Source organism: Pseudochaenichthys georgianus, unplaced genomic scaffold (genome assembly GCF_902827115.2).
Source record: "Pseudochaenichthys georgianus unplaced genomic scaffold, fPseGeo1.2 scaffold_752_arrow_ctg1, whole genome shotgun sequence".
Lineage (NCBI taxonomy): Eukaryota > Metazoa > Chordata > Actinopteri > Perciformes > Channichthyidae > Pseudochaenichthys > Pseudochaenichthys georgianus.
This window is the reverse complement of record NW_027263302.1, coordinates 54,663-82,316: the sequence shown is the minus strand read 5'-3', so window position 1 is coordinate 82,316 and position 27,654 is coordinate 54,663. Positions and strand designations below refer to the sequence as shown.

The 27,654-nt window shown below is 41.3% G+C and overlaps 1 protein-coding gene across 1 annotated transcript in view; it reads right to left on the bottom strand.

Moving 5' to 3' along the window:
* Positions 1 to 22,948: 22,948 nt before the first annotated feature.
* The window catches only part of LOC117444216 (netrin receptor DCC-like), a 49,902-nt gene continuing 45,196 nt past the window's right edge, over positions 22,949 to 27,654 (bottom strand). The window contains exon 13 of the mRNA XM_034079869.2: positions 22,949 to 23,262. Coding sequence (XP_033935760.2) covers positions 22,949 to 23,262 — 314 coding nt within the window. The remainder of the gene's footprint in view (positions 23,263 to 27,654) is intronic.

Sequence of the window (27,654 nt, the reverse complement as noted above, 5' to 3'; positions counted from 1 at the left end):
GTTTCGATAGAGCAGGTCACATAAAAAGAGTCCACAGATTCTATTGGTATAATAGAATGTGCGATCAAAACTCACTGTTAACCCTGTGTTCTAGTATGATAAATAAAAGAACATTGTACCTTGAAAATCAATGCACTCTAATAGCGGGTACATTTGACCCATTGGCGGTTTTAGGTATACAGCGACCCCTGGCGGTTCTAGTGTTAAACACAGCAAACATCTCATTCTTCGTCCCAGGGAGTCATTCAGGCCTGGATACACACACAAACAAGAGCAACCCTGAACATCAAGCGCCATCGCACACAACTCATGTTTTCTCCTCCTTGAGAGAGGCGGGGAGGGGGATGGCTCTGAGGCTGTGTGTTGGGGGGGGGGTCACAGGATGAGGGGGGGTTCTCTGGAAGTCAAGCTGAGCGTTGCCGCAGGCTTGCTATTTCTGAGCAAAAGGTTTCTACTAGCTGAAAATCAATGTTAATCTGAGGCCACCTGGGCATATAAACAGAACCATAATGGAAGTATATACACACACACACCCCCACCCCCCCACACACACACACACACACACACACACACACACACACACACACACACACACACACACAACACACACACACACACACACACACACACACACACACACACACACACACACACACACACACACACACACACACACACACACACACAGAGTGAGGTGATACACACCTACAGAAAGAAGGAGCACACACCATACTCCTCCACACACACATACTGTCCAGAGCTGATATTAACTATAGCAGAGTTTGTTTCCTGCTCACACTGCTGCAGGTGATCAGAGAGAGATGAGGGGATGAGAGGGAGAGAGAGATAAGGGTAAGACACAGACACACAGTAAAGAAAAGAAGACAAAGAGGGTGTCCTGGCTTCCTTCCTTTGTTTCAACTAGACGCCTTAATCAGTTCTAATGCGTTATCTTTACTTTATTAGTTTTACTTACAGTTTTGATTAATTGTTTGCCTTCCGATGATATGTTAATATTCTGTGACTTGCGTTTAATCAAAAATAAAATGATCAACTTTTCATACATTCAACAAGGCAAGGCAATTCTATTTATATAGCACTTTTCAGCACGTGGCGATTCAAAGTGCTTTACAGATTAAAAGCAAAAGACATTTAAGAAGAAATACAGCATAAATACATTATTAAAAAGGCATTTAAAAACAGGCATAATAAGCAAAGGTAATGAAATAAATTAAATAAATAAACACTGCAGGTACAGAATACATGACTACAAGCATAATAACTAAAAGCTGCTTTTCCATGTTTAGTGGTTATTCTCGGAACAGAGAGCAGACCCGACCCAGAAGACCTGCGACTCCTGGATGCTTCATAGTAGGGCTGTGTATCTTCACTGGTCTCACGATTCGATTTGATTACGATTATCCTGTCAACGATTCGATTAAATTCGATATCACGATGCATCACGATTCATACCAATGCGTTGCATCCTCAATTTTCTAAATTACTGCACATGGCTTATTTTATATCAATGCATACATGCAGTAAATACATAGGAACTCTCTTTTTATTATTTAGAAAGTGCTTCAGAAATCAATAATATAAATGTCTTGACATTAATTTATAAACCAAAATAAATGAATTGTATAGGTCTAGCCTCCATAGGTCAGCGACACTGAGTGATTCAGAGCAGGTCCTTCTGCTGTTGGTTCTGGACTGGTGTTCTTGTGTTGGTGGATAAAGCAGACTGCTCCGTGTTTGGTGTTGCTGTGCCGCTGTCACGTCTGTTCCCTGATCTCTGCGTCACCGACCGATTTGAAGTGACAGAAAAAAAAACGTTATAGTAAAGCCGCGGCCAGAAAATCAGGAAGCAACGTTACTACGCTATAATCGATTATCTTCCGTCACTGCATCGATACCGAATCGTCCAAGTCCGCATCGCAATGCATCGTAGAAACAATTATTTTCAACACCCCTACTTCATAGTGATGGAGGAGGTCGTCTATATACCTCAGTACTAAGCCATTTAGAGAATTCAAAACTAGCAGTAGTATTATAAAATCAATTATTTGGCAGACTGGAAGCCAGTGTAATGATCTCAGAACCGGAGTGATGTGATCCACTTTTCTAGTGTCAGTGAGAATTCGTGCAGCAGCGTTCTGAATCAGCTGCAGCTTTCTGATAGATTTTTTAGTGAGCCCTGTGAATACACTATTGCAGTAGTCGAGTATACTGAAAATAAAAGCATGGACAAGTTTTTCTAAATCCTTTTGCGACATTAGTTTTTTAATCCTTGATATATTCTTCAGGTGGTAGTATGCAGACCTAATAACTGTTGTAATGTGACTGTTAAAATTCAGGTCTGAGTCCATCACTACACCCAGATTTCTGGCTTTGTGAGTTACTTTGTAGTCTGCCGACTGAAGCTCTGTGATTACTTTTAATCGGTCCTTCTTTGCTCCAAAAACAATGATCTCAGTTTTTTCTTTGTTCAGTTGGAGAAAGTTCTGAGTCATCCAGTCAGTGATGTGCTCAATGCACTTGCTCAGTGTTCTAATCGGAGAATAGTCTCCCGGTGTAATTTCAAAATAAATCTGGGTGTTGTCTGCATAGATGTGATAGCTTAGATCGTTGTTTTTAATCATTTCAGCCAGAGGTAGCATATAAATATTGAAAAGCAAAGGTCCTAAGATGGAGCCTTGAGGAACCCCGCATGACATATTTATCAGGGTTGATTTGTAATTGCCTATTGAGACAAAGTTTGTTCTGTCCTTCAAGTAGGAGCTAAACCAGTTTAGAGCTGTTGCTAAAACTCCCACCCAGTTTTCAAGACGGTCTAGCAATATGTTGTGGTCAACAGTATCAAAGGCAGCGCTAATATCTAATAATACTAACACTGATATTCTGTCACTGTCTGTGTTGAAATGGATGTCATCTAAGACCTTAACAAGTGAAGTCTCAGTGCTGTGGTTAGGTCGAAAGCCCGACTGAAACACATCAAAACCGTCAGTTAAAAACATGAAATTACTCAACTGTTGAAAAACTGCTTTTTTTCTCAATTTGCTTTAAAAGGGAAGGTTTGATATTGGCCGGCCCATTCATTATGGTTGCGTCCAGGTTATGCTTTTTTAGGAGCGGTTTAATTATTGCAGTTTTCAGGGCCTGTGGAAATACACCTGATTGAAGAGACTTGTTTACTATGTGTAGTATATCTGAGGCCATGCAGGGAAAAACTGTTTTGAAAAATCCTGTCGGGATGATGTCGAGGCTACAGGAGGAGGATTTCAGATGTTGGATAATGTCTTCCAGGTCTTTAGCATTTATCAGACAGAATTGTGACATGGTGTCTGGATTGGCTTTAGGTGGACACAGGGACAGTACATTTGCTGTTCCTGATGCAGAGGCACTGACTGCCTGTCTAATTTGCATGATTTTGTCAGTGAAGAAGGAGGCAAAGTCATTGTAGGCCCTGGTGGATAGAAATTCTGAGGCTATCGACACTGGGGGGTTAGTTAGTCTGTCGACGGTAGCAAACAAGGCACGTGAGTTGTTTTTATTTTTGGTAATGATGTCAGAAAAGAAAGACTGTCGTGCCTTTTTTATTTCCTGATTATAGAAACCGAGTTTCTCTTTATATATTTCCAAGTAAACTTGGAGATTTGTTTTTCTCCACCTGCGTTCAGCTTTTCTGCACTCAGTTTTTTGCTGTTCTCACAGTCATGGCTTTTCTCCATGGAGATATTTTCTTGCCAGATACTTCCTTTATTTTAATGGGAGCGATGGTATCCATGACATTTGTTATTTTAGAATTTAAATGATCAACTAGCTCATTTACTGAGAAGTTAGCATGGGCAATTGAGGGAGTACAAATCTGGGCAAACATTTCCTCTGCATTTTCAGTTAAGTGACGTCTCGTGGTCACCTCTTTCTTAACAGTTGTATGGACGGGAATAGAGCTCTCAAAGAAAACACAGGAATGGTCGGAGAGCGCTACATCAGTCACTACAAGCTTAGAGATGTTCAGACCCTTTGATACAATTAAGTCCAGGGTGTGCCCCTTATTGTGCGTCGGACCCTTGACATCCTGAGTCAGTCCAAAATTGTCGATAACACAAAACAGTTCTTTAGCCCCTCTGTCCTGGGGGTTGTCAACATGGATATTAAAATCACCAACAATGACTTGGCGGTCAAAGTCAATACACACTATAGACAACAACTCGGTAAAATCATCAAAAAAGCGTGCACAGTATTTGGGTGGTCTATAGATATTTAGGAACAGAGCTCGAGAGGAGCGTTTCAACTGAAGGGCCACATATTCAAAAGAAGCAAAGTTTCCATACATAGTCTGCTTGCATTGAAATAAGTCATTAAACAAAATAGCTACTCCACCCCCTTTCTTATGTAGTCAACAGGGAAATAGGCCTTTACAATAGTCAAACTAATCAAAACAAAAAAGGAAAAACTCAAATAAGATAACTATCAAATGAGCTTGTCCCTCTCTCTTTCTTTGTGTAGGCTTATATCATTTTAAACGATAACTTAACGATTAAAACTGTGTCTCAGCGACGTCTTCCACACAGGATGCCCATCTCTGCGTCTCTATAGAGGCTGGCGCTGTGGGAAATGTAGTCTTTTATACTTCTTTGCCTACAGAGGTCAGGATAGGTGACAATATTTGGCCTTTTTTACAAAAACTAAAGACTGGCTCTCTTTTTTCCTTTAGTTTTTCTTTCAGTCTTTATTTCTAACAGATAAAAAATAACAAATAACAAATGTGATAAACAGAATACTGTATTGTTATAATACAGTATTTATCCACATTCATGGTAATATTTGTATATTCAACAAAAAAAAGTCTTCATATTAATAATAATAATAAATCATATGTGTCCCAAAGGGAGTAGGAGGAAGCAAATACTTATTAATTCCCACCCCTTACTTGATCAATGATTGTCCTTTAAATCATTATGCAAGTTATTCCTACATACATTTTACATTTATACATATACAATCATTTCTCATCTTCAATCACCTTTCTTCATTCTCATATTTTTCCAAAAAAGTGTTTCTGTACATCCTTTTAAAAACTGAATTATGCTCGTGCTTTGTTTGAACTCCTGCTCCAAAAGCATTCCATAAAATCACCCCACAGATTGTTACAACTCATACTTCTCAGAGTTGTTCTGACTGCTTGAGTTGTTTAAAATGTAGATTTCCTCTCAAATTATACCCACCCTCTCTGTCTACGAACAATGTTTTTAATTCCTAGGAAGTAGATTATGTTTGGCCTCTGTACATGATTTGCTGCCGTTTTAAAATTTAACCAGATCAGTGAACTTCAATATGGTGACTTTCAAAAATAATACATTAGTGTGTTCAAGATATCCAACATTATTGATAACTCTTATAGCCCTTTTTTGTAATGTGCATAACGGCTGTAGGTTGGTTTTGTACGTGTTTCCCCAAATCTCCACACAGTAAATCAGATATGGCAATATTAGTGTGTTATATAGAGTATACAATGAGTTGTGGTCCAGAATGTATCTGGCTTTTCCCAATATTGCTTTTACATGAGTGATATGAGGTTTCCAGCTAATGTTGTGGTCTCAAACCACACCAAGGAACTTAATTTCATATACTCTTTCTATGTGTATGTTATCTAGTATTAATTGTATCTGTGGATTTGTGTTTAATGTTTTCCCAAATAACATAATCTTTGTTTTGCTTATATTAATGATTACTTTGTTTGTGTCAAACCAATGTTTTACTTTAATCATTTCTGCTGTTATCACTTCCATTAGCTCTTTCAAATTGTCACCGGAACAAAAAAATATTAGTGTCATCTGCAAATAAAAATAAATTTCAATATATTTGATACTCTGCAAATGTCGTTGATGTAATATTATGAACAGCTTTGGACCCAACACGGACCCCTGAGGTACTCCACAAGTTATGTACATGTATTCTGATTTATGTTCACCAATTTCAACAAATTGTTGTCTGTTGCTTAAATAATCTCTCACCCAGTTTAATCCAACCCCTCTGATGCCATACCGTTCCAGTTTTATCAGTAAATATTGTGATGGTGTCAAATGCTTTTTGTAAGTCTATAAATATTCCCACTGCTTGTTTTTATTGTCCATGCAGTTTGACTATTTCCTCACTTAATTCCATTAGTGCCATAGATGTTGATCTATCTTTCCTGAATCCATATTGACTGTCGTCCAAAAGCTGATGTGTTTCCATGAAACTGTCAAGTCTTTTTGTAAAAAGCTTTCAAGGATCTTGGAAAACTGAGTGAGCGATGAAACAGGTCTGTAATTGTGTATGGTGTTTATCCCCAGTTTTATATAATGGTAATAACTTTTGCTATTTTCATTTTATTTGGGAATTTACCAGATTGAAAAGACAAGTTAAAGAGATGAGTCAATGGTTCTGCAATTTCTTCAATAATGTGTTTTAACTATATCATATCAATATTATTCCAATCGGTCGAGGATTTGCTTTTACATTTTCGCACAGTATCGATGATTTCTTTTTCTTCGACTGGTGTGAGGAAGAAAGAGCTATTGTTTTCATTCCTAAGGTCCGTATCTTCCCCTTTAGTTGTTTCTACGGTTTAATTTGTTCTGCCAGATCTGGCCCCACATTTACATTTACACATCTTCTGTATTATTAATAACATTATTTTTGTCCACAAAAAACTCAGGGTAACCAGAGCTTTTTGCTCCATTTCTAATGACACTATTTAATACTTTCCATAAACCTTTCATACTATTCTTATTATTCTCTAATATTTTATTATAGTATTCTTTTTTACATATCCTCAGAATATGGGTTAATTTATTCTTATATCTTTTATATTTATTTTCTGCTTCTGAAGTTCTATATGTGATGAATTGTCTATATCGTGTATTTTTCTGTTTGCAGGCGTTGTGGAGGCCATCAGTGATCCATGCACGGTGAGCTGTGTGTGTCTCTCTCTGCTTCACAGGACACTTTGTCATAAAGTGCTTTAAAGATGTTTAGAAATGCATCATAGGCCTTGTCAATATCGTCTCTCTCATCTACTACCCTCCAATTCTGCTTTAGTAAATCATTCTTAAATGCAATTATGTTATCTTCAGTTCTCAATCTTTTGTATTTGAAAAGGCGACTTTCGCTTTCTTAGACCTGCAGTGATAGACAATAAAAACAGGTACATGATCACTGATGTCACTATATAAGAGTCCACCTACTGTATTGTTCTCCATAATGTTTGTGAATATGTTGTCTATTAATGTAGCAGAATGAGAAGTGATACTAGGTCTGGTGGTTTAGGATACAAACCCATACTGTCCAATGTATTGATGAAGTGTTCTGTCATGTTATGCTTATTTGGATTCAACAGGTCAATATTGTAATCCCCACAGATAAACATATTTTTTGTAATGATTTAGTAAACATGTTTTCTACCCTATCTGTAAATGTGTCAATACAGGTTCCAGGAGCTCTGGATATACAACTCACAATAACATGTTTAGACTTTTCAATATGAATCTCTACTGTAACACATTCAAACAAATCGTCAACAGCTGTAGGCATGCTCTCCACCACCTTCTAGTTCATTCCTTTCTCCACATAGATGGCCACACCCCCTCCACTCTTATTCCTTCTGTTTGTATAATTCAGTCCGTAGCCATCCATCTCAAGTCCACACCTTTCACTGATCCAGGTCTCTGATGTTGCTCTGATGTTGAATGGGTTCTTAAACTGACTTAGATATTCTTTAATGTTGAGGAAGTTGGCATCTAGGCTTCTGCTATTGCAGGGTATCTGCAGGAATCCTGAAGTCAAATTGAATACCTTTTAAGACCTTTTTTAAGACCCTTTCCATACATTTTAGACCTCATCGCAACTTCGAGTTCTAACCGGTTACCTTGGCGACACACTTGACCTCACATTTACTATATTGATTTTAAGATAGCTCAACTAAACAGAGTGCAGACAGACTACTGAAGCCTCCTCTCCACATGAACTTCCACCTCTCTGTGAAGGTCAGGGTTAATGCAGCATGCTGCTTTGTTGCTTCTGTACTCTGTGCTCTTTCATTCCAGTAAAACCATCAGAAACCAGTAGAAACCACTATTTTACCAATAAACAAAACAATTGACAAAACTTTGAACTATGAAATATATGAAACTTTGGTGAGCTTCAGCGGGGTAATGCCATATTAGGAGCTCCCTCACAAATACCCAGGGGCTAAATTGGGCTGGGGCTGTCCGGGGCTAAGCCCGGCACATAGGACGATGCTCTGACGTCATCACCCTCACACATTTGTCATATGTTTACAAAAAACGATATATATGTTAAGACTTTTCTCGTTCTTAATATAGACTATTTTTAGGGTCGATATGTGTTGACCATAGACTGTGTATATTATGTGTTGACCTTACTTTAAAAAGCAGATCTCTGTGACCGGATGTTTGGCTTAGACCCCGGCCCCACGAGGACGCATACAGTAAAACGCAAACGCAAAAAAGTCTTCCGTTCACACGCATTCGATTCATTACCGTGTCCGTTCACACTAGACCAGTGGTTCTCAACTGGTGGGTCGCGACCCAAAAGTGGGTCGCGGACCCGTTTCGAGTGGGTCGCGGATGTGAGAGTGAAGAAAAAAAATGGCATAAAAAAAATACCTTTTAGGAAAAAAGTCCAACTTTTATTTTGAAGGCCCGATTTTCTAACGCTGTGCATGCAGTAGGCGTTGAACTGGAAGTACCGGAGACCATAAACGGCTTTGAAAACTTCTGTCACTAGTGATCATCTTATCAATAAAACATCTTTGCTGCTGTTTTTTCGAGTCTTCTGGCCAATCAGAATCAAGAGTGTTGCCGGAGAATAACTTTGCGGTATAACTATTCTTTATACATCCATGGGTACAACTTCAGATACAAATGAACACGTAATGAAATATGACCCCCGGTTTGATGATTGACAGGTCACAGAACAATAGGAGCTATCTACGCTAACCCACAATTTAAAGTAAGTCACACAGACTATCTCTCTCTGTGAGGAGCAGCAAGTTCAGCTTCAGAACAAAGTGAAAAACAAACAATGGCATAACATATTATTAATATGTCGGGTAGTGATAGATTTATTTATTTTCTTCTCAGAGTGTACCAGAATGCGTAGTTTACGTTAGTATTTCTAAAAATCTCCTGGGGGAGAATCCCCCCAGACCCCCTTGCTGGGGTTGGGTTTTCAGCATGTGTGCCTTTTTATACAGTTCAGCTTTGATTCCATCAACTCATTAAACTTGTTTAAAAGCATACTTTAGTTCTGTAAGGGATATGCACTGACTGTACTTCACTTTCATTAATATTGTATGTTGAAAAGCGTATATTACAGCACGAGTTTTTGTTGAATAGATTTGAGTGCTTCAAAATTGTGGGTCGCGATGTATTGCCCCAGTAGAAAGTGGGTCCCGAGGCCTGACCAGTTGAGAACCACTGCACTAGACCGCTGGAAATGCTGAAAACGCTGTAGTACATATGCCAGGCCTGTAAGTGGCGCTGCTGCCGCCACAAAATACACCAAAAGCAGCGAAGAAGACCCCGGAGCATGGTCGTCATGGTGCCCTTCTGTTTATGCTCCCCGGTGGACGGCGTGTTCTGCTGTATGTCTCTCAGGTAGTCCACCAGCAGATACCCCCCCCCCCCCCCCCCCCAGAGCGGAGCAAGGCAACGAAACTTAAAATAAGAAGCAGCAGTTTATGGCACGCGATGCATGGGGCCGCCTTGAGGGGGTTTCCCGACATGTTGTTTCAGTAAATTAAAGGGTGTTTCATGTTGTCGTTGCTGTGGACCTTCTTCATACCTTGGAAAATGCCGTTTAATACTTTTTAATAGCCTTAATTTTCGCTAAATTGATTTATCAACTATTAATACTTTTTAAGACCCCGCAGACACCCTGAATTGAAGTGGATAATTGATATGTTCTCCTCTGATTGACACGCTACATTGAATTGCTTTTCTGTGAAATAGTTGCAGCTGTTGTTGATATTGTTCAGTAAGTTGTTTACCGGATCAATGTCATTTTCCATGTCCTGTCTTACAGAGGGAATAAAGAAATATCTTTAGAAGGATTGCGCTATCCCTCTAAGGTTTTATTTTCTACCCTCACTGTGGAACAATAATTTACTAATATACTTTAAGCTGGGATTTAAGCTAGGATTTATTATTACAGTACAACAACCTGGGACAACAAAATGCATTGGATCGCCCCAGGTTTATTAAATTAATTTAAAGAGGATGAAATACATATTCATAAGAAAGTCGTTTTGATTCTGATTGAACAGCACTGGTATTTGTTGTCAAAGCTCAGTAATTGGCTAACGGAATCCTCAAGCTCTGATTGGTTAATGGCTTCTCCAACATACGTTCAGAGGACTGCTTTCATCTGTAACTAAAGTATCAGAGAGATGGACTTTCACCATGATGCTAATACTTCATAAAATAAATAAAACATAATACTTATATAATAGATGAAAATAAATAGAGAAAGGTAAGGATATTGCCAATGTCCATTCTGTTTATCCTCTGGGACCGTGACTATTTGATCAAGTGATGTTTGTAGGAATGTGCACGATATTGGTTTTTTGAAACCGATACCGATACCTATAACTTCCTGCTTATCAAGACCGATAATAAAAAAAAAATTACGCCACTAATTATTTTAACGCATGTGTATTTTTTTTCCTCGGCCGCCCCGTAGTTTCAGAGAGCATCGAGTTTAAAATACCATCTACAAGCTGATGCTGACAGCCCTACTCCTGCCGCCTGCTTGCGGCAGACCACACTTCCACGCTCACCGGCAGGCACCGACTGGCCATCTGGAGGACCGGGAGGGTGTGTGTTTGTGTGGCCCGAGCGAGAGAGAGAGAGACCTTACGTGCATTGTTGTTGTTAGCATCTGCTGCTAGCTAGCTGCGCTAACGGATATAAGGAGCTGTTTAAATGAAAACAGAGGAGCGACATTTCGCCACAACTGCGCCGAGCACTTGACTTGATGCAGGAAGCAGACAGCGGGACATTGTAGGAGAAGTCAGCACACTCAGCACGGATAGTGCAACATGATTGCAGCTTCCAGGCAGCTCCGGTTCGAGCATATGCCTTGAGTTGCGCGCGCACACACACACACACACGCACGCACGTGCGCGCGCACCACACACACACACACACACACACACACACACACTTTGTATTGTATTATTGTCTTCGTACGCTTTTAACACACCATCGTAGCGATGGCGATGTTTCAGGTGACTGATCAGGTTCGAAGTATTAGGGAGCGCTGGATTTGTGAAGAACTCCCCTCTTCCTAAACCAATAATACCACAGTACTGGCAAAATGGGAGGAGCCGAGTGAAAAACAAGCGCCTCTCATCCCAATCCACCCACACCGCAGTATTTTTTCTTTTTTTACCCAAAAAATATTTGTATATTATCGGGGCTATTAATACTGGTATCGGGTATATCGGGATGACGAACAATTATTTCAACACCACCCTACTTCATAGTGATGGAGGAGGTCGTCTATATACCTCAGTACTAAGCCATTTAGAGAATTCAAAAACTAGCAGTAGTATTATAAAATCAATTATTTGGCAGACTGGAAGCCAGTGTAATGATCTCAGAACCGGAGTGATGTGATCCACTTTTCTAGTCAGTGAGAATTCGTGCAGCAGCGTTCTGAATCAGCTGCAGCTTTCTGATAGATTTTTTAGTGAGCCCTGTGAATACACTATTGCAGTAGTCGAGTATACTGAAAATAAAAGCATGGACAATTTTTCTAAATCCTTTTGCGACATTAGTTTTTTAATCCTTGATATATTCTCGTCTAGGTGGTAGTATGCAGACCTAATAACTGTTGTAATGTGACTGTTAAAATTCAGGTCTGGTCCATCACTACACCCATTTCTGGCTTTGTGAGTTACTTTGTAGTCTGCCGACTGAAGCTCTGTGATTACTTTTAATCGGTCCTTCTTTGCTCCAAAAACAATGATCTCAGTTTTTTCTTTGTTCAGTTGGAGAAAGTTCTGAGTCATCCAGTCAGTGATGTGCTCAATGCACTTGCTCAGTGTTCTAATCGGAGAATAGTCTCCCGGTGTAATTTCAAAATAAATCTGGGTGTTGTCTGCATAGATGTGATAGCTTAGATCGTTGTTTTTAATCATTTCAGCCAGAGGTAGCATATAAATATTGAAAAGCAAAGGTCCTAAGATGGAGCCTTGAGAACCCCGCATGACATATTTATCAGGGTTGATTTGTAATTGCCTATTGAGACAAAGTTTGTTCTGTCCTTCAAGTAGGAGCTAAACCAGTTTAGAGCTGTTGCTAAAACTCCCACCCAGTTTTCAAGACGGTCTAGCAATATGTTGTGGTCAACAGTATCAAAGGCAGCGCTAATATCTAATAATACTAACACTGATATTCTGTCACTGTCTGTGTTGAAATGGATGTCATCTAAGACCTTAACAAGTGAAGTCTCAGTGCTGTGGTTAGGTCGAAAGCCCGACTGAAACACATCAAAACCGTCAGTTAAAAACATGAAATTACTCAACTGTTGAAAAACTGCTTTTTTAATCAATTTGCTTTAAAAGGGAAGGTTTGATATTGGCCGGCCCATTCATTATGGTTGCGTCCAGGTTATGCTTTTTTAGGAGCGGTTTAATTATTGCAGTTTTCAGGGCCTGTGGAAATACACCTGATTGAAGAGACTTGTTTACTATGTGTAGTATATCTGAGGCCATGCAGGGAAAAACTGTTTTGAAAAATCCTGTCGGGATGATGTCGAGGCTACAGGAGGAGGATTTCAGATGTTGGATAATGTCTTCCAGGTCTTTAGCATTTATCAGACAGAATTGTGACATGGTGTCTGGATTGGCTTTAGGTGGACACAGGGACAGTACATTTGCTGTTCCTGATGCAGAGGCACTGACTGCCTGTCTAATTTGCATGATTTTGTCAGTGAAGAAGGAGGCAAAGTCATTGTAGGCCCTGGTGGATAGAAATTCTGAGGCTATCGACACTGGGGGTTAGTTAGTCTGTCGACGGTAGCAACAAGGCACGTGAGTTTTTTTATTTTTGGTAATGCTGTCAGAAAGAAAGACTGTCGTGCCTTTTTTAATTTCCTGATTATAGAACCGAGTTTCTCTTTATATATTTCCAAGTAAACTTGGAGATTTGTTTTTCTCCACCTGCGTTCAGCTTTTCTGCACTCAGTTTTTGCTGTTCTCACAGTCATGGCTTTTCTCCATGGAGATATTTTCTTGCCAGATACTTCCTTTATTTTAATGGGAGCGATGGTATCCATGACATTTGTTATTTTAGAATTTAAATGAAACTAGCTCATTTACTGAGAATTAGCATGGGCAATTGAGGGAGTACAAATCTGGGCAAACATTTCCTCTGCATTTTCAGTTAAGTGACGTCTCGTGGTCACCTCTTTCTTAACAGTTGTATGGACGGGAATAGAGCTCTCAAAGAAAACACAGGAATGGTCGGAGAGCGCTACATCAGTCACTACAAGCTTATAGATGTTCGACCCTTGATACATTAAGTCCAGGGTGTGCCCCTTATTGTGCGTCGGACCCTTGACATCCTGAGTCAGTCCAAAATTGTCGATAACACAAAACAGTTCTTTAGCCCCTCTGTCCTGGGGGTTGTCAACATGGATATTAAAATCACCAACAATGACTTGGCGGTCAAAGTCAATACACACTATAGACAACAACTCGGTAAAATCATCAAAAAAGCGTGCACAGTATTTGGGTGGTCTATAGATATTTAGGAACAGAGCTCGAGAGGAGCGTTCAACTGAAGGCCACATATTCAAAAGAAGCAAGTTTCCATACATAGTCTGCTTGCATTGAAATAAGTCATTAAACAATAGCTACTCCACCCCCTTTCTTATGTAGTCAACAGGGAAATAGGCCTTTACAATAGTCAAACTAATCAAAACAAAAAAGGTGAAAACATCAAATAAGATAACTATCAAATGAGCTGTCCCCTCTCTCTTGCCGTTGTGTAGGCTTATATCATTTTTAAAAAACGATAACTTAACGATTAAAACTGTGTCTCAGCGACGTCTTCCACACAGGAATGCCCAGCTCTGCGTCTCTATAGAGGCTGGCTCTGTGGGAAATGTAGTCTTTTATACTTCTTTGCCTACAGAGGTCAGGATAGGTGACAATATTTGGCCTTTTTTACAAAAACTAAAGACTGGCTCTCTTTTTTCCTTTAGTTTTTCTTTCAGTCTTTATTTCTAACAGATAAAAAATAACAAATAACAAATGTGATAAACAGAATACTGTATTGTTATAATACAGTATTTATCCACATTCATGGTAATATTTGTATATTCAACAAAAAAAAGTCTTCATATTTAATAATAATAATAAATCATATGTGTCCCAAAGGGAGTAGGAGGAAGCAAATACTTATTAATTCCCACCCCTTACTTGATCAATGATTGTCCTTTAAATCATTATGCAAGTTATTCCTACATACATTTACATTTATACATATACAATCATTTCTCATCTTCAATCACCTTTCTTCATTCTCATATTTTTCCAAAAAAGTGTTTCTGTACATCCTTTTAAACTGAATTATGCTCGTGCTTTGTTTGAACTCCTGCTCCAAAGCATTCCATAAAATCACCCCACAGATTGTTACACTCATACTTCTCAGAGTTGTTCTGACCTTGAGTTGTTTAAAATGTAGATTTCCTCTCAAATTATACCCACCCTCTCTGTCTACGAACAATGTTTTTAATTTCCTAGGAAGTAGATTATGTTTGGCTCTGTACATGATTTGTGCCGTTTTAAATTTAACCAGATCAGTGAACTTCAATATGTGTGACTTCAAAAATAATACATTAGTGTGTTCAAGATATCCAACATTATTGATAACTCTTATAGCCCTTTTTTGTAATGTGCATAACGGCTGTAGGTTGGTTTTGTACGTGTTTCCCCAAATCTCCACACAGTAAATCAGATATGGCAATATTAGTGTGTTATATAGAGTATACAATGAGTTGTGGTCCAGAATGTATCTGGCTTTTCCCAATATTGCTTTTACATGAGTGATATGAGGTTTCCAGCTGATGTTGTGGTCTCAAACCACACCAAGGAACTTAATTTCATATACTCTTTCTATGTGTATGTTATCTAGTATTAATTGTATCTGTGGATTTGTTTTATGTTTTCCAAATAACATAATCTTTGTTTTGCTTATATTTAATGATACTTTGTTTGTGTCAAACCAATGTTTTACTTTAATCATTTCTGCTGTTATCACTTCCATTAGCTCTTTCAAATTGTCACCGGAACAAAAAATATTAGTGTCATCTGCAAATAAAATAAATTTCAATATATTTGATACTCTGCAAATGTCGTTGATGTATATTATGAACAGCTTTGGACCCAACACGGACCCCTGAGGTACTCCACAAGTTATGTACATGTATTCTGATTTATGTTCACCAATTTCAACAAATTGTTGTCTGTTGCTTAAATAATCTCTCACCCAGTTAATCCAACCCCTCTGATGCCATACCGTTCCAGTTTTATCAGTAAATATTGTGATGGTGTCAAATGCTTTTTGTAAGTCTATAAATATTCCCACTGCTTGTTTTTTATTGTCCATGCAGTTTGATATTTCCTCACTTAATTCCATTAGTGCCATAGATGTTGATCTATCTTTCCTGAATCCATATTGACTGTCGTCCAAAAGCTGATGTGTTTCCATGAAACTGTCAAGTCTTTTTGTAAAAAGCTTTTCAAGGATCTTGGAAAACTGAGTGAGCGATGAAACAGGTCTGTAATTTGTGTAATGGTGTTTATCCCAGTTTTATATAATGGTATAACTTTTGCTATTTTCATTTTATTTGGGAATTTACCAGATTGAAAAGACAAGTTAAAGAGATGAGTCAATGGTTCTGCAATTTCTTCAATAATGTGTTTTACTATAATCATATCAATATTATTCCAATCGGTCGAGGATTTGCTTTTACATTTTCGCACAGTATCGATGATTTCTTTTTCTTCGACTGGTGTGAGGAAGAAAGAGCTATTGTTTTCATTCCAAATATCTGTATCTTCCCCTTTAGTTGTTTCTACGGTTTGAATTTTTTCTGCCAGATCTGGCCCCACATTTACAAATAATTCATTAAAACCATTAACCACATCTTCTGTATTATTAATAACATTATTTTTGTCCACAAAAAACTCAGGGTAACCAGAGCTTTTTGCTCCATTTCTAATGACACTATTTAAATACTTTCCATAAACCTTTCATATTATTCTTATTATTCTCTAATATTTTATTATAGTATTCTTTTTTACATATCCTCAGAATATGGGTTAATTTATTCTTATATCTTTTATATCTATTTTCTGCTTCTGAAGTTCTATATTTTATGAATTGTCTATATAGTGTATTTTTCTTTGTGCAGGCATTGTTGAGGCCATTAGTGATCCATGCACTGTGAGTTTGTTTGTGTCTCTCTCTGCTTTGTTTCACAGGACACTTTTTGTCATAAAGTGCTTTAGAGATGTTTAGAAATTCATCATAGGCCTTGTCAATATCGTCTCTCTCATCTACTACCCTCCAATTCTGCTTTAGTAAATCATTCTTAAATGCAATTATGTTATCTTCAGTTCTCAATCTTTTGTATTTGAAATGGCTGGCGACTTTCGGTTTCTTAGAACTGCAGTGATAGACAATAAAAACAGGTAAATGATCACTTATGTCACTATATAATAGTCCGCCTACTGTATTGTTTTCCATAATGTGTGTGAATATGTTGTCTATTAATGTAGCGGAATGAGAAGTGATTCTACTAGGTCTGGTGATTTTAGGATACAAACCCATACTGTACAATGTATTGATGAAGTGTTCTGTCATGTTATGCTTATTTGGATTCAACAGGTCAATATGGTAATCCCCACAGATAAACATCATTTTTTGTAATGATTTAGTAAACATGTTTTCTACCCTATCTGTAAATGTGTCAATACAGGTTCCAGGAGCTCTGTACAACTCACAATAACATTTTTAGACTTTTCCATACACATTTCTACTGTAACACATTCAAACAAATCGTCAACAGCTGTTGTCATGCTCTCCACAACCTTTTGTTCATTACTTTATCCACATAGATGGCCACACCCCCTCCACTCTTATTCCTTCTGTTTGTATAATTCAGTTCTTAACCATCCATCTCCAAGTCCACACCTTTCTCAGTACTGATCCAGGTCTCTGATATTGCTATGATGTTGAATGGGTTCTTAAACTGACTTAGATATTCTTTAATGTTGAGGAAGTTGGCATCTAGGCTTCTGCTATTGCAGGGTATCTGCAGGAATCCTGAAGTCAAATTGAATACCTTTTAAGACCTTTTTTAAGACCCTTTCCATACATTTTAGACCTCATCGCAACTTCGAGTTCTAACCGGTTACCTTGGCGACACACTTGACCTCACATTTACTATATTGATTTTAAGATAGCTCAACTAAACAGAGTGCAGACAGACTACTGAAGCCTCCTCTCCACATGAACTTCCACCTCTCTGTGAAGGTCAGGGTTAATGCAGCATGCTGCTTTGTTGCTTCTGTACTCTGTGCTCTTTCATTCCAGTAAAACCATCAGAAACCAGTAGAAACCACTATTTTACCAATAAACAAAACAATTGACAAAACTTTGAACTATGAAATATATGAAACTTTGGTGAGCTTCAGCGGGGTAATGCCATATTAGGAGCTCCCTCACAAATACCCAGGGGCTAAATTGGGCTGGGGCTGTCCGGGGCTAAGCCCGGCACATAGGACGATGCTCTGACGTCATCACCCTCACACATTTGTCATATGTTTACAAAAAACGATATATATGTTAAGACTTTTCTCGTTCTTAATATAGACTATTTTTAGGGTCGATATGTGTTGACCATAGACTGTGTATATATATGTGTTGACCTTACTTTAAAAAAGCAGATCTCTGTGACCGGATGTTTGGCTTAGACCCCGGCCCCACGAGGACGCATACAGTAAAACGCAAACGCAAAAAAGTCTTCCGTTCACACGCATTCGATTCATTACCGTGTCCGTTCACACTAGACCAGTGGTTCTCAACTGGTGGGTCGCGACCCAAAAGTGGGTCGCGGACCCGTTTCGAGTGGGTCGCGGATGTGAGAGTGAAGAAAAAAAATGGCATAAAAAAAATACCTTTTAGGAAAAAAGTCCAACTTTTATTTTGAAGGCCCGATTTTCTAACGCTGTGCATGCAGTAGGCGTTGAACTGGAAGTACCGGAGACCATAAACGGCTTTGAAAACTTCTGTCACTAGTGATCATCTTATCAATAAAACATCTTTGCTGCTGTTTTTTCGAGTCTTCTGGCCAATCAGAATCAAGAGTGTTGCCGGAGAATAACTTTGCGGTATAACTATTCTTTATACATCCATGGGTACAACTTCAGATACAAATGAACACGTAATGAAATATGACCCCCGGTTTGATGATTGACAGGTCACAGAACAATAGGAGCTATCTACGCTAACCCACAATTTAAAGTAAGTCACACAGACTATCTCTCTCTGTGAGGAGCAGCAAGTTCAGCTTCAGAACAAAGTGAAAAACAAACAATGGCATAACATATTATTAATATGTCGGGTAGTGATAGATTTATTTATTTTCTTCTCAGAGTGTACCAGAATGCGTAGTTTACGTTAGTATTTCTAAAAATCTCCTGGGGGAGAATCCCCCCAGACCCCCTTGCTGGGGTTGGGTTTTCAGCATGTGTGCCTTTTTATACAGTTCAGCTTTGATTCCATCAACTCATTAAACTTGTTTAAAAGCATACTTTAGTTCTGTAAGGGATATGCACTGACTGTACTTCACTTTCATTAATATTGTATGTTGAAAAGCGTATATTACAGCACGAGTTTTTGTTGAATAGATTTGAGTGCTTCAAAATTGTGGGTCGCGATGTATTGCCCCAGTAGAAAGTGGGTCCCGAGGCCTGACCAGTTGAGAACCACTGCACTAGACCGCTGGAAATGCTGAAAACGCTGTAGTACATATGCCAGGCCTGTAAGTGGCGCTGCTGCCGCCACAAAATACACCAAAAGCAGCGAAGAAGACCCCGGAGCATGGTCGTCATGGTTGCCCTTCTGTTTATGCTCCCCGGTGGACGGCGTGTTCTGCTGTATGTCTCTCAGGTAGTCCACCAGCAGATACCCCCCCCCCCCCCCCCCCCCAGAGCGGAGCAAGGCAACGAAACTTAAAATAAGAAGCAGCAGTTTATGGCACGCGATGCATGGGGCCGCCTTGAGGGGGTTTCCCGACATGTTGTTTCAGTAAATTAAAGGGTGTTTCATGTTGTCGTTGCTGTGGACCTTCTTCATACCTTGGAAAATGCCGTTTAATACTTTTTAATAGCCTTAATTTTCGCTAAATTGATTTATCAACTATTAATACTTTTTAAGACCCCGCAGACACCCTGAATTGAAGTGGATAATTGATATGTTCTCCTCTGATTGACACGCTACATTGAATTGCTTTTCTGTGAAATAGTTGCAGCTGTTGTTGATATTGTTCAGTAAGTTGTTTACCGGATCAATGTCATTTTCCATGTCCTGTCTTACAGAGGGAATAAAGAAATATCTTTAGAAGGATTGCGCTATCCCTCTAAGGTTTTATTTTCTACCCTCACTGTGGAACAATAATTTACTAATATACTTTAAGCTGGGATTTAAGCTAGGATTTATATTATTACAGTACAACAACCTGGGACAACAAAATGCATTGGATCGCCCCAGGTTTATTAAATTAATTTAAAGAGGATGAAATACATATTCATAAGAAAGTCGTTTTGATTCTGATTGAACAGCACTGGTATTTGTTGTCAAAGCTCAGTAATTGGCTAACGGAATCCTCAAGCTCTGATTGGTTAATGGCTTCTCCAACATACGTTCAGAGGACTGCTTTCATCTGTAACTAAAGTATCAGAGAGATGGACTTTCACCATGATGCTAATACTTCATAAAATAAATAAAACATAATACTTATATAATAGATGAAAATAAATAGAGAAAGGTAAGGATATTGCCAATGTCCATTCTGTTTATCCTCTGGGACCGTGACTATTTGATCAAGTGATGTTTGTAGGAATGTGCACGATATTGGTTTTTTGAAACCGATACCGATACCTATAACTTCCTGCTTATCAAGACCGATAATAAAAAAAAAATTACGCCACTAATTATTTTAACGCATGTGTATTTTTTTTCCTCGGCCGCCCCGTAGTTTCAGAGAGCATCGAGTTTAAAATACCATCTACAAGCTGATGCTGACAGCCCTACTCCTGCCGCCTGCTTGCGGCAGACCACACTTCCACGCTCACCGGCAGGCACCGACTGGCCATCTGGAGGACCGGGAGGGTGTGTGTTTGTGTGGCCCGAGCGAGAGAGAGAGAGACCTTACGTGCATTGTTGTTGTTAGCATCTGCTGCTAGCTAGCTGCGCTAACGGATATAAGGAGCTGTTTAAATGAAAACAGAGGAGCGACATTTCGCCACAACTGCGCCGAGCACTTGACTTGATGCAGGAAGCAGACAGCGGGACATTGTAGGAGAAGTCAGCACACTCAGCACGGATAGTGCAACATGATTGCAGCTTCCAGGCAGCTCCGGTTCGAGCATATGCCTTGAGTTGCGCGCGCACACACACACACACACGCACGCACGTGCGCGCGCACGCACACACACACACACACACACACACACACACACACTTTGTATTGTATTATTGTCTTCGTACGCTTTTAACACACCATCGTAGCGATGGCGATGTTTCAGGTGACTGATCAGGTTCGAAGTATTAGGGAGCGCTGGATTTGTGAAGAACTCCCCTCTTCCTAAACCACTAATACCACAGTACTGGCAAAATGGGAGGAGCCGAGTGAAAAACAAGCGCCTCTCATCCCAATCCACCCACACCGCAGTATTTTTTTCTTTTTTTTACCCAAAAAATATATTGTATATTATCGGGGCTATTAATACTGGTATCGGGTATATCGGGATGACGTCATAATTCCTAATATCGGACCGATAATTATCGGGCCGATAATTATCGTGCATCCCTAGATGTTTGTCACAATGTTTCAGTAGGAAGTTGTGCAGACTGCCATCAGCCTGAAGCAGAGCTCACATATTCCAAAGACATCTGAGGAGAGTCTGATGGTCATGGGAACGGGTTGGTCAAATACTGTGGCTGTCTAATAGAAAGAAAGAGGGAGGGACGGACAGACGGGTAACAGAGGGAGAGACAGCAGAGGGGGGGGGGGAGAAAGACTGTCGTGCATTTCCTGATTATAGAGACCGAGTTTCTCTTTATATATTTCCCAGTGAACCTGGAGATTTGTTTTTCTCCACCTGCGTTCAGCTTTCCTGCACTCACTTTGCGCTGTTCTCACAGTCATGGCTTTTCTCCATGGAGATATTTTCTTGCCAGATACTTCCTTTATTTTAATGGGAGTGATGGTATCCATGACAATAAATAGAGAAAGGTAAGGATATTGCAATGTCCATTCTGTTTATCCTCTGGGCCCGTGACTATTTGATCAAGTGATGTTTGTCACAATGTTTCAGAAGGAAGTTGTGCAGACTGATCGTGATCAAATCCCAGGGAGTGCAGCAGATCACATCCAGCCCCCGGCTAATGTCAAGGCCAGTGCACTGCCTCAGGAACACACACCCACCCACCCACCCAGCTGCTCCTGGGCTGTTTTGGAATACTTAAAGGAGATAATATGTATACATTTGGCACAGAACTAGCCCCTTTGTGAATACGTCTCATTGCTAACCCAAGTCCATTCATATGATCAGTGCTAAGAGTTACAGTAGAATATGAATGTGCTTTATATCGGGTCTGCTCAATTAGCTTCGAGAGGCAGTGACAGAATGCAATCACTGTTGGTTATTCAAAAAATAAAATAAAACGTCCCTACATTCCAAATTAAAATAAGGTTATTATAGAAATGAATAAACAAATGATGTTGTACTGTCCCAAATCCTATGCTTCCATTTGTCCCTTTGCTCTGTATTTGTGGGTTTGGATAGAAAGGACACTCTCCACGTCTCAACCCATGCACGGCCTCAAGCACACACACGGTCCTCTGCCACACGTTGCAATCAGATGGAAGAGATGCCAAACTGTACTGAGCTGCAAAGTGTCATCATGATGACACGTGTCTGAAGGGTCTCAGCAGATGGCACTTAGTTATGATATCAAACGTTCTAAAGGAAAGAGCAAGTCCACACTTAGTCCACAGCATGATGAACGATCACAATCCTATCGTGAGTCATTCTGCTGATGTCTCATTACGTTATCTTCATGTAACGATACGTCTCTTGATTCCACGGTTTGCCAGGTTGCATCTATCGTTTTTACAACTCAGTTTAGATTAAACCAAGCCCACTTCTGCATCAACTAAGCTCCGCACGACTCTGTCCCCATGGTAACAATGCTCAGCTTATATCATTTCTACTTTAGTTTGGGGGAAAACCCGATATGAGCTGTTTTTAGAACACAAATAATTAGCTAACCGCCTCTCTCCTAGTACCGCCCCCTCACTTCCTCCTTCCTTCGCTTAGAGACAACTTGACTGGGGGCTGAGCGGCTGAATGCAGCTGTAGCTCCTCCCATTGCAGTCAGTGCTGCATAACCGTGATCTTCTTTCATACAAAAGAAGAGCTCTTTCCATCAATGTACTTTGACAAATATATATGTTATCATTCGGAAGCCGGTTTGGTCAAATCTAAACTGGGTCGGGACCGGAAGACGCTGCCAGGTGTGTAACTTCACGTAGAAAGAGGTTTAAGAAAGCGTGTCTGGATGTCTGTTTGTGATCAGATGTACTCACTCGACTGCGGCAGCATGGAGGTGTACACTTTTGGGTCGATGGTCCCCATGGGGGGTGGCAGCAGTGGGTTGGTGAAGCTCCGGAGGGGGTGGGTGGGCCGCACGCAGGCTGTGGGGATGGTCCGCCCACTTCCCGTCTGGACCTCCTCTGGGGCGGCAGCAGCAGGGGCCCCAGGGATGGCAACGACCCCAGGAACATGGTCCCCGGGCGGGGCAGAGGACCCGGGGAGGAGCGGAGCCACCGGCTGGGGGGGCGGCTGCTGCTGGAGCAGAGGGTTGGTGGAGGCCTCTGCCGTCATGGCTGAGGAAGAGGAAGGAGACAAAAAGAGGATGAAAGAGATGTGGGAGGAAAGAAAGAAGGAAAGACAGAAAAACACTTCATATATTTGAAAAATACAGCTTCAAGCGTTTAGCCTGCATATGGCTTCTTTGTGCGTCTTGAAAAGCGCTATATAAATGAGGTGTATTATTATTACTATTATTATTATTATATCCAAATGCACTTCTGTGTTTATTTCATAGACAGTGTCGGCTCAGATGTTTCCCCTCAATAAAAGTATTCTGATGCTGCTGCTGCTGCTGCTGCAGGACGACCGCGTGTCAGTGGCACTGATCCGAACCCTGTGCAGGTGAGCTCACGCTCCCTGTCAGGACGAAGCAGCGTCCTCGGTGTGCATAATGCATGGAGCTGCAGGGTGGACTGAAAGGAACAAGGGAAAGCATGCGATTTGTAACAGACTCTGGTTTTAAAGTTGTGTTTCTCTCTGCCAGCAAAATAAATATCACATGTTGTCGTGTTCATACTGAACCTGTTTGTCCTTTGACGTTTATGACCAACCCTGACTCTGTTATCTCCCTTAAAGGGGACCTATCATGCTATAGTTCAAACATATATTGTAGGGCCATACCTATATAAAGTATATCAACTAGGGCTGTCAGTCGATTAAAATAGTTAATCGCGATTAATCGCAAATTAATCGCACATTTTTGATCTGTTCTAAATGTACCTTAGAGGAATATTTTTCAAGTTTTTAATACTCTTTGTTAGTCTACTACAAATAACGTTTATCTTCTGTTGATTTATTCCATCAACGTACATAACACCAATACAGAGCCATTAACGAACAGTGGACCTCAGGCTCCAGGTCTACAGACTCACTGCGCATGCGTCAAGAGAGCAACCTAGACTACCGTATATCCTGTAGTATAGGCGCAAAGAGATTACATGTTAACACTCTCATTCTATCTTTTTAAAGAAATAAACTAAACAAAAATAACTTTACATTGCACGAATCATAAAACAATCATACAGTGACTTAAAACAAAAATGTTTAAATTCCCTGAGTAGTCAACATAAATTAGGGAAACATTTAAGAAACAAATACATAAACAAAGGTGTTTTCAATGTTCCATTTCAACAGACACTTTAACCCAGATCCCAGTGTCCTTCACTGAGTGCTTTCAAGAGCACAAGAGCCGAAGCTCCTTTTTTTGTGAGACAGTCAGCGAGCTGAGATGTTGTGTCTGACCAACGCACCTGCTTGATCCTCTTGCTCTGGATGAGCTCCTTAATGCTCCTGATTCCAACCTGAGTCTCTTCTCTGTGACTTGTGTTGTGGACTTGAGCGCATCGAACAGAGAGTGGTCCTCAGTCACACCGAGTACAGGGGGTGCTTCAGTCCAGCAGGTCCAGTAGTGAGCTCAGAAAATAGTGTGGCTAGAACAATGGCATTGTCTACCCCATCTGACATGGCAAGAGTTTCCCCCGCAAGGGTTCTGCGACCACTCGTCTGATTCTCTTTGAATGCCAACAGAGGGGGAAACTTCCCTCTTTCTCCCATAAGTGTTATAAAAGTGCCTCCCTGTGTGCCTCCCTGTGCGCCTCCCTGTGCGCCTCCCTGTGTGCCTCCCTGTGTGCCTCCCTGTGCGCCTCCCTGTGTGCCTCCCTGTGCGCCTCCCTGTGTGCCTCCCTGTGTGCCTCCCTGTGTGCCTCCCTGTGCGCCTCCCTGTGTGCCTCCCTGTGTGCCTCCCTGTGTACCTCCCTGTGTGCCTCCCTGTGTGCCTCCCTGTGCGCCTCCCTGTGCGCCTCCCTGTGCGCCTCCCTGTGCGCCTCCCTGTGCGCCTCCCTGTGTGCCTCCCTGTGTGCCTCCCTGTGCGCCTCCCTGTGTGCCTCCCTGTGTGCCTCCCTGTGTGCCTCCTGTGTACCTCCCTGTGTGCCTCCCTGTGTTCCCTCCCTGTGTGCCTCCCTGTGCGCTCCCTGTGCGCCTCCCTGTGCGCCTCCCTGTGCGCCTCCCTGTGTGCCTGCCCTGTGTGCCTCCTGTGTACCTCCCTGTGTGCCTCCCTGTGTGCCTCCCTGTGTGCCTCCCTGTGCGCCTCCCTGTGCGCCTCCCTGTGCGCCTCCCTGTGTGCCTCCCTGTGTGCCTCCCTGTGCGCCTCCCTGTGTGCCTCCCTGTGTGCCTCCCTGTGCGCCTCCCTGTGTGCCTCCCTGTGTACCTCCCTGTGTGCCTCCCTGTGTGCCTCCCTGTGTGCCTCCCTGTGTGCCTCCCTGTGCGCCTCCCTGTGTGCCTCCCTGTGTACCTCCCTGTGCCTCCCTGTGTGCCTCCCTGTGTGCCTCCCTGTGTGCCTCCCTGTGCGCCTCCCTGTGTGCCTCCCTGTGTGCCTCCCTGTGTGCCTCCCTGTGTGCCTCCCTGTGTGCCTCCCTGTGTGCCTCCCTGTGCGCCTCCCTGTGTGCCTCCCTGTGTGCCTCCCTGTGTACCTCCGTCTGGAAGCATCACTGAAAACTATCAAGTTCAAAGCATCACTGTTTCCCAGATGTTGAAATCTGAGTGTCACCTTTTCAGACTTTAGTTTACGGATGATCTTATGAGCATCATGAACAGACTGTACTGTTGCCCCTTGTATATTAGAAGCCAAACAACATGAATCAAACATTACATCAGGTCTGTTTAGCAACCCATAGGATCTGTCCTATCTCTGATCGTAACTGCTCTCTCAGTTTCGTTGAGGGGTTCATTTCTCCGTGTGGCCCGACTTGCTTGTATGGGAATAGGCTCCAGGTTCTCGATGTAACTTTGTCGATGTACCTGAACTTCACCGTTAACAGTTACCAAATCCATTCCTACATAGGAGAACTTTTCATGCTCCTCGCGCCCAACCTTGAATGCAGACTGCAGTTGGGGGATCACATTGGATGAAAAGTTTGATGAGCCTGCCCAAAGAAAATCATCTCCATGACACGCAAGCACCCCAGTGACCTTACATTGCTCATCCAACCAGTACAAGACTGCCGGGTCCACCTGTGACACGCTACCACCAGTACTCAGCATGATTTCCTTCACTTTGTTGTACCAATATAGTGATGCATCTGCAAGACCATATACACATTTCTTTAGTTTCCATACAACATGTTGACATCCTGCCTCTAGAGGGGGGCGGATATAAATATCCCTGGATAGCTCCATACCTTGCAAGAATGCAGATTTGATGTCCATAGAATGGACTTCCCACTGGTTTTGACATATCACTGATAACATAAGTCTGAGTGAATCTGGGGCACATGTCGGGGACTCTTTCGGTAAATCTTGAATATTCAGCTCTTCAAAACCTCTGGCAACCAGTCGGGCTTTAGGCACTATACCCTTGGGAGTGTCCTTAAGACTACAAACCCATCTGGTGGAAATGCATTTCTGCCCTGCATCTTCAACTTCCTCATATACATTATTATTGTGCCAGTTCTTTATTTCTTCCTGTTTAGCTGCATCACATGAGATGTCTTTGGTTCTCTGTCTTCTGTTTCAATGTTGAGATGATCAACCTGTGAGATATCAATGGATTCCTTTTGCCCATCACTACCATCATTCTCTAGATGTTGCATGTTATACCAGGTTTTATATTTCCCCGTAGCCTTGCCTGATCTCCCTAAGACTCTTGCTTTAAGTAGAGTATTGTCACCTCTGTTCATATATGTTACAGTCTGTAAACTCACACCTGCAGAAGGGCAGGATTATTATGGGCATTAGGCCTCTGCGCCATTTCACTTTGTGTTACGCTACTCAAAGTGTGGAGGATCGATCGCTTCACTTGTATTGGCTTCCCTGTCACCCAATTGTTGTTCATTCTCTGTATTTTGCTCACTGTCTAAACTACCAGGTGCATTGTTTATACCTTGCTCACTTCCTGCTTCTGTGTCAGCATCATTTTGTAGCATTTGCTCTTCATTAACCTTTGTGTTCACCTTGGAAAGCCTAGAGGGATGCACTCTCACTAGACAACCACCATGCCTCACAAAAACAACAGCCCCATCCTGACCAGTAACTACCCCTGGTCCTTTCCACTCAGTGCATTCAGCTCGTTTGTAATACACCTTGTCACCCATCTCATATTTCTCATCTGTGGGTCTGAGCAGCTTACGTAGTGCTCGTCTTATCCTTTCTGAGCACTCTGCTTCAGTAAATGCTTTTCTAGAGGCTGAAATGTGCTCTCCTACTCTAGCACTCATCGTGGTACCTTCTAGCGCAGGTGGTTTATCAACCAGTACAGAGGGAAGGTTGGGGTTCTGGCCAAACACCCGTTGATGAGGACTGTAGCCGTGCACATTGAGCAGACTGTTCTTAGCCGTGAGAGCCCAGTCTAGGGCTGTTTGCCGGTCACATCCACTCCCCGTCTGACCCTCTGGATGATGTCGGTGAGGGTC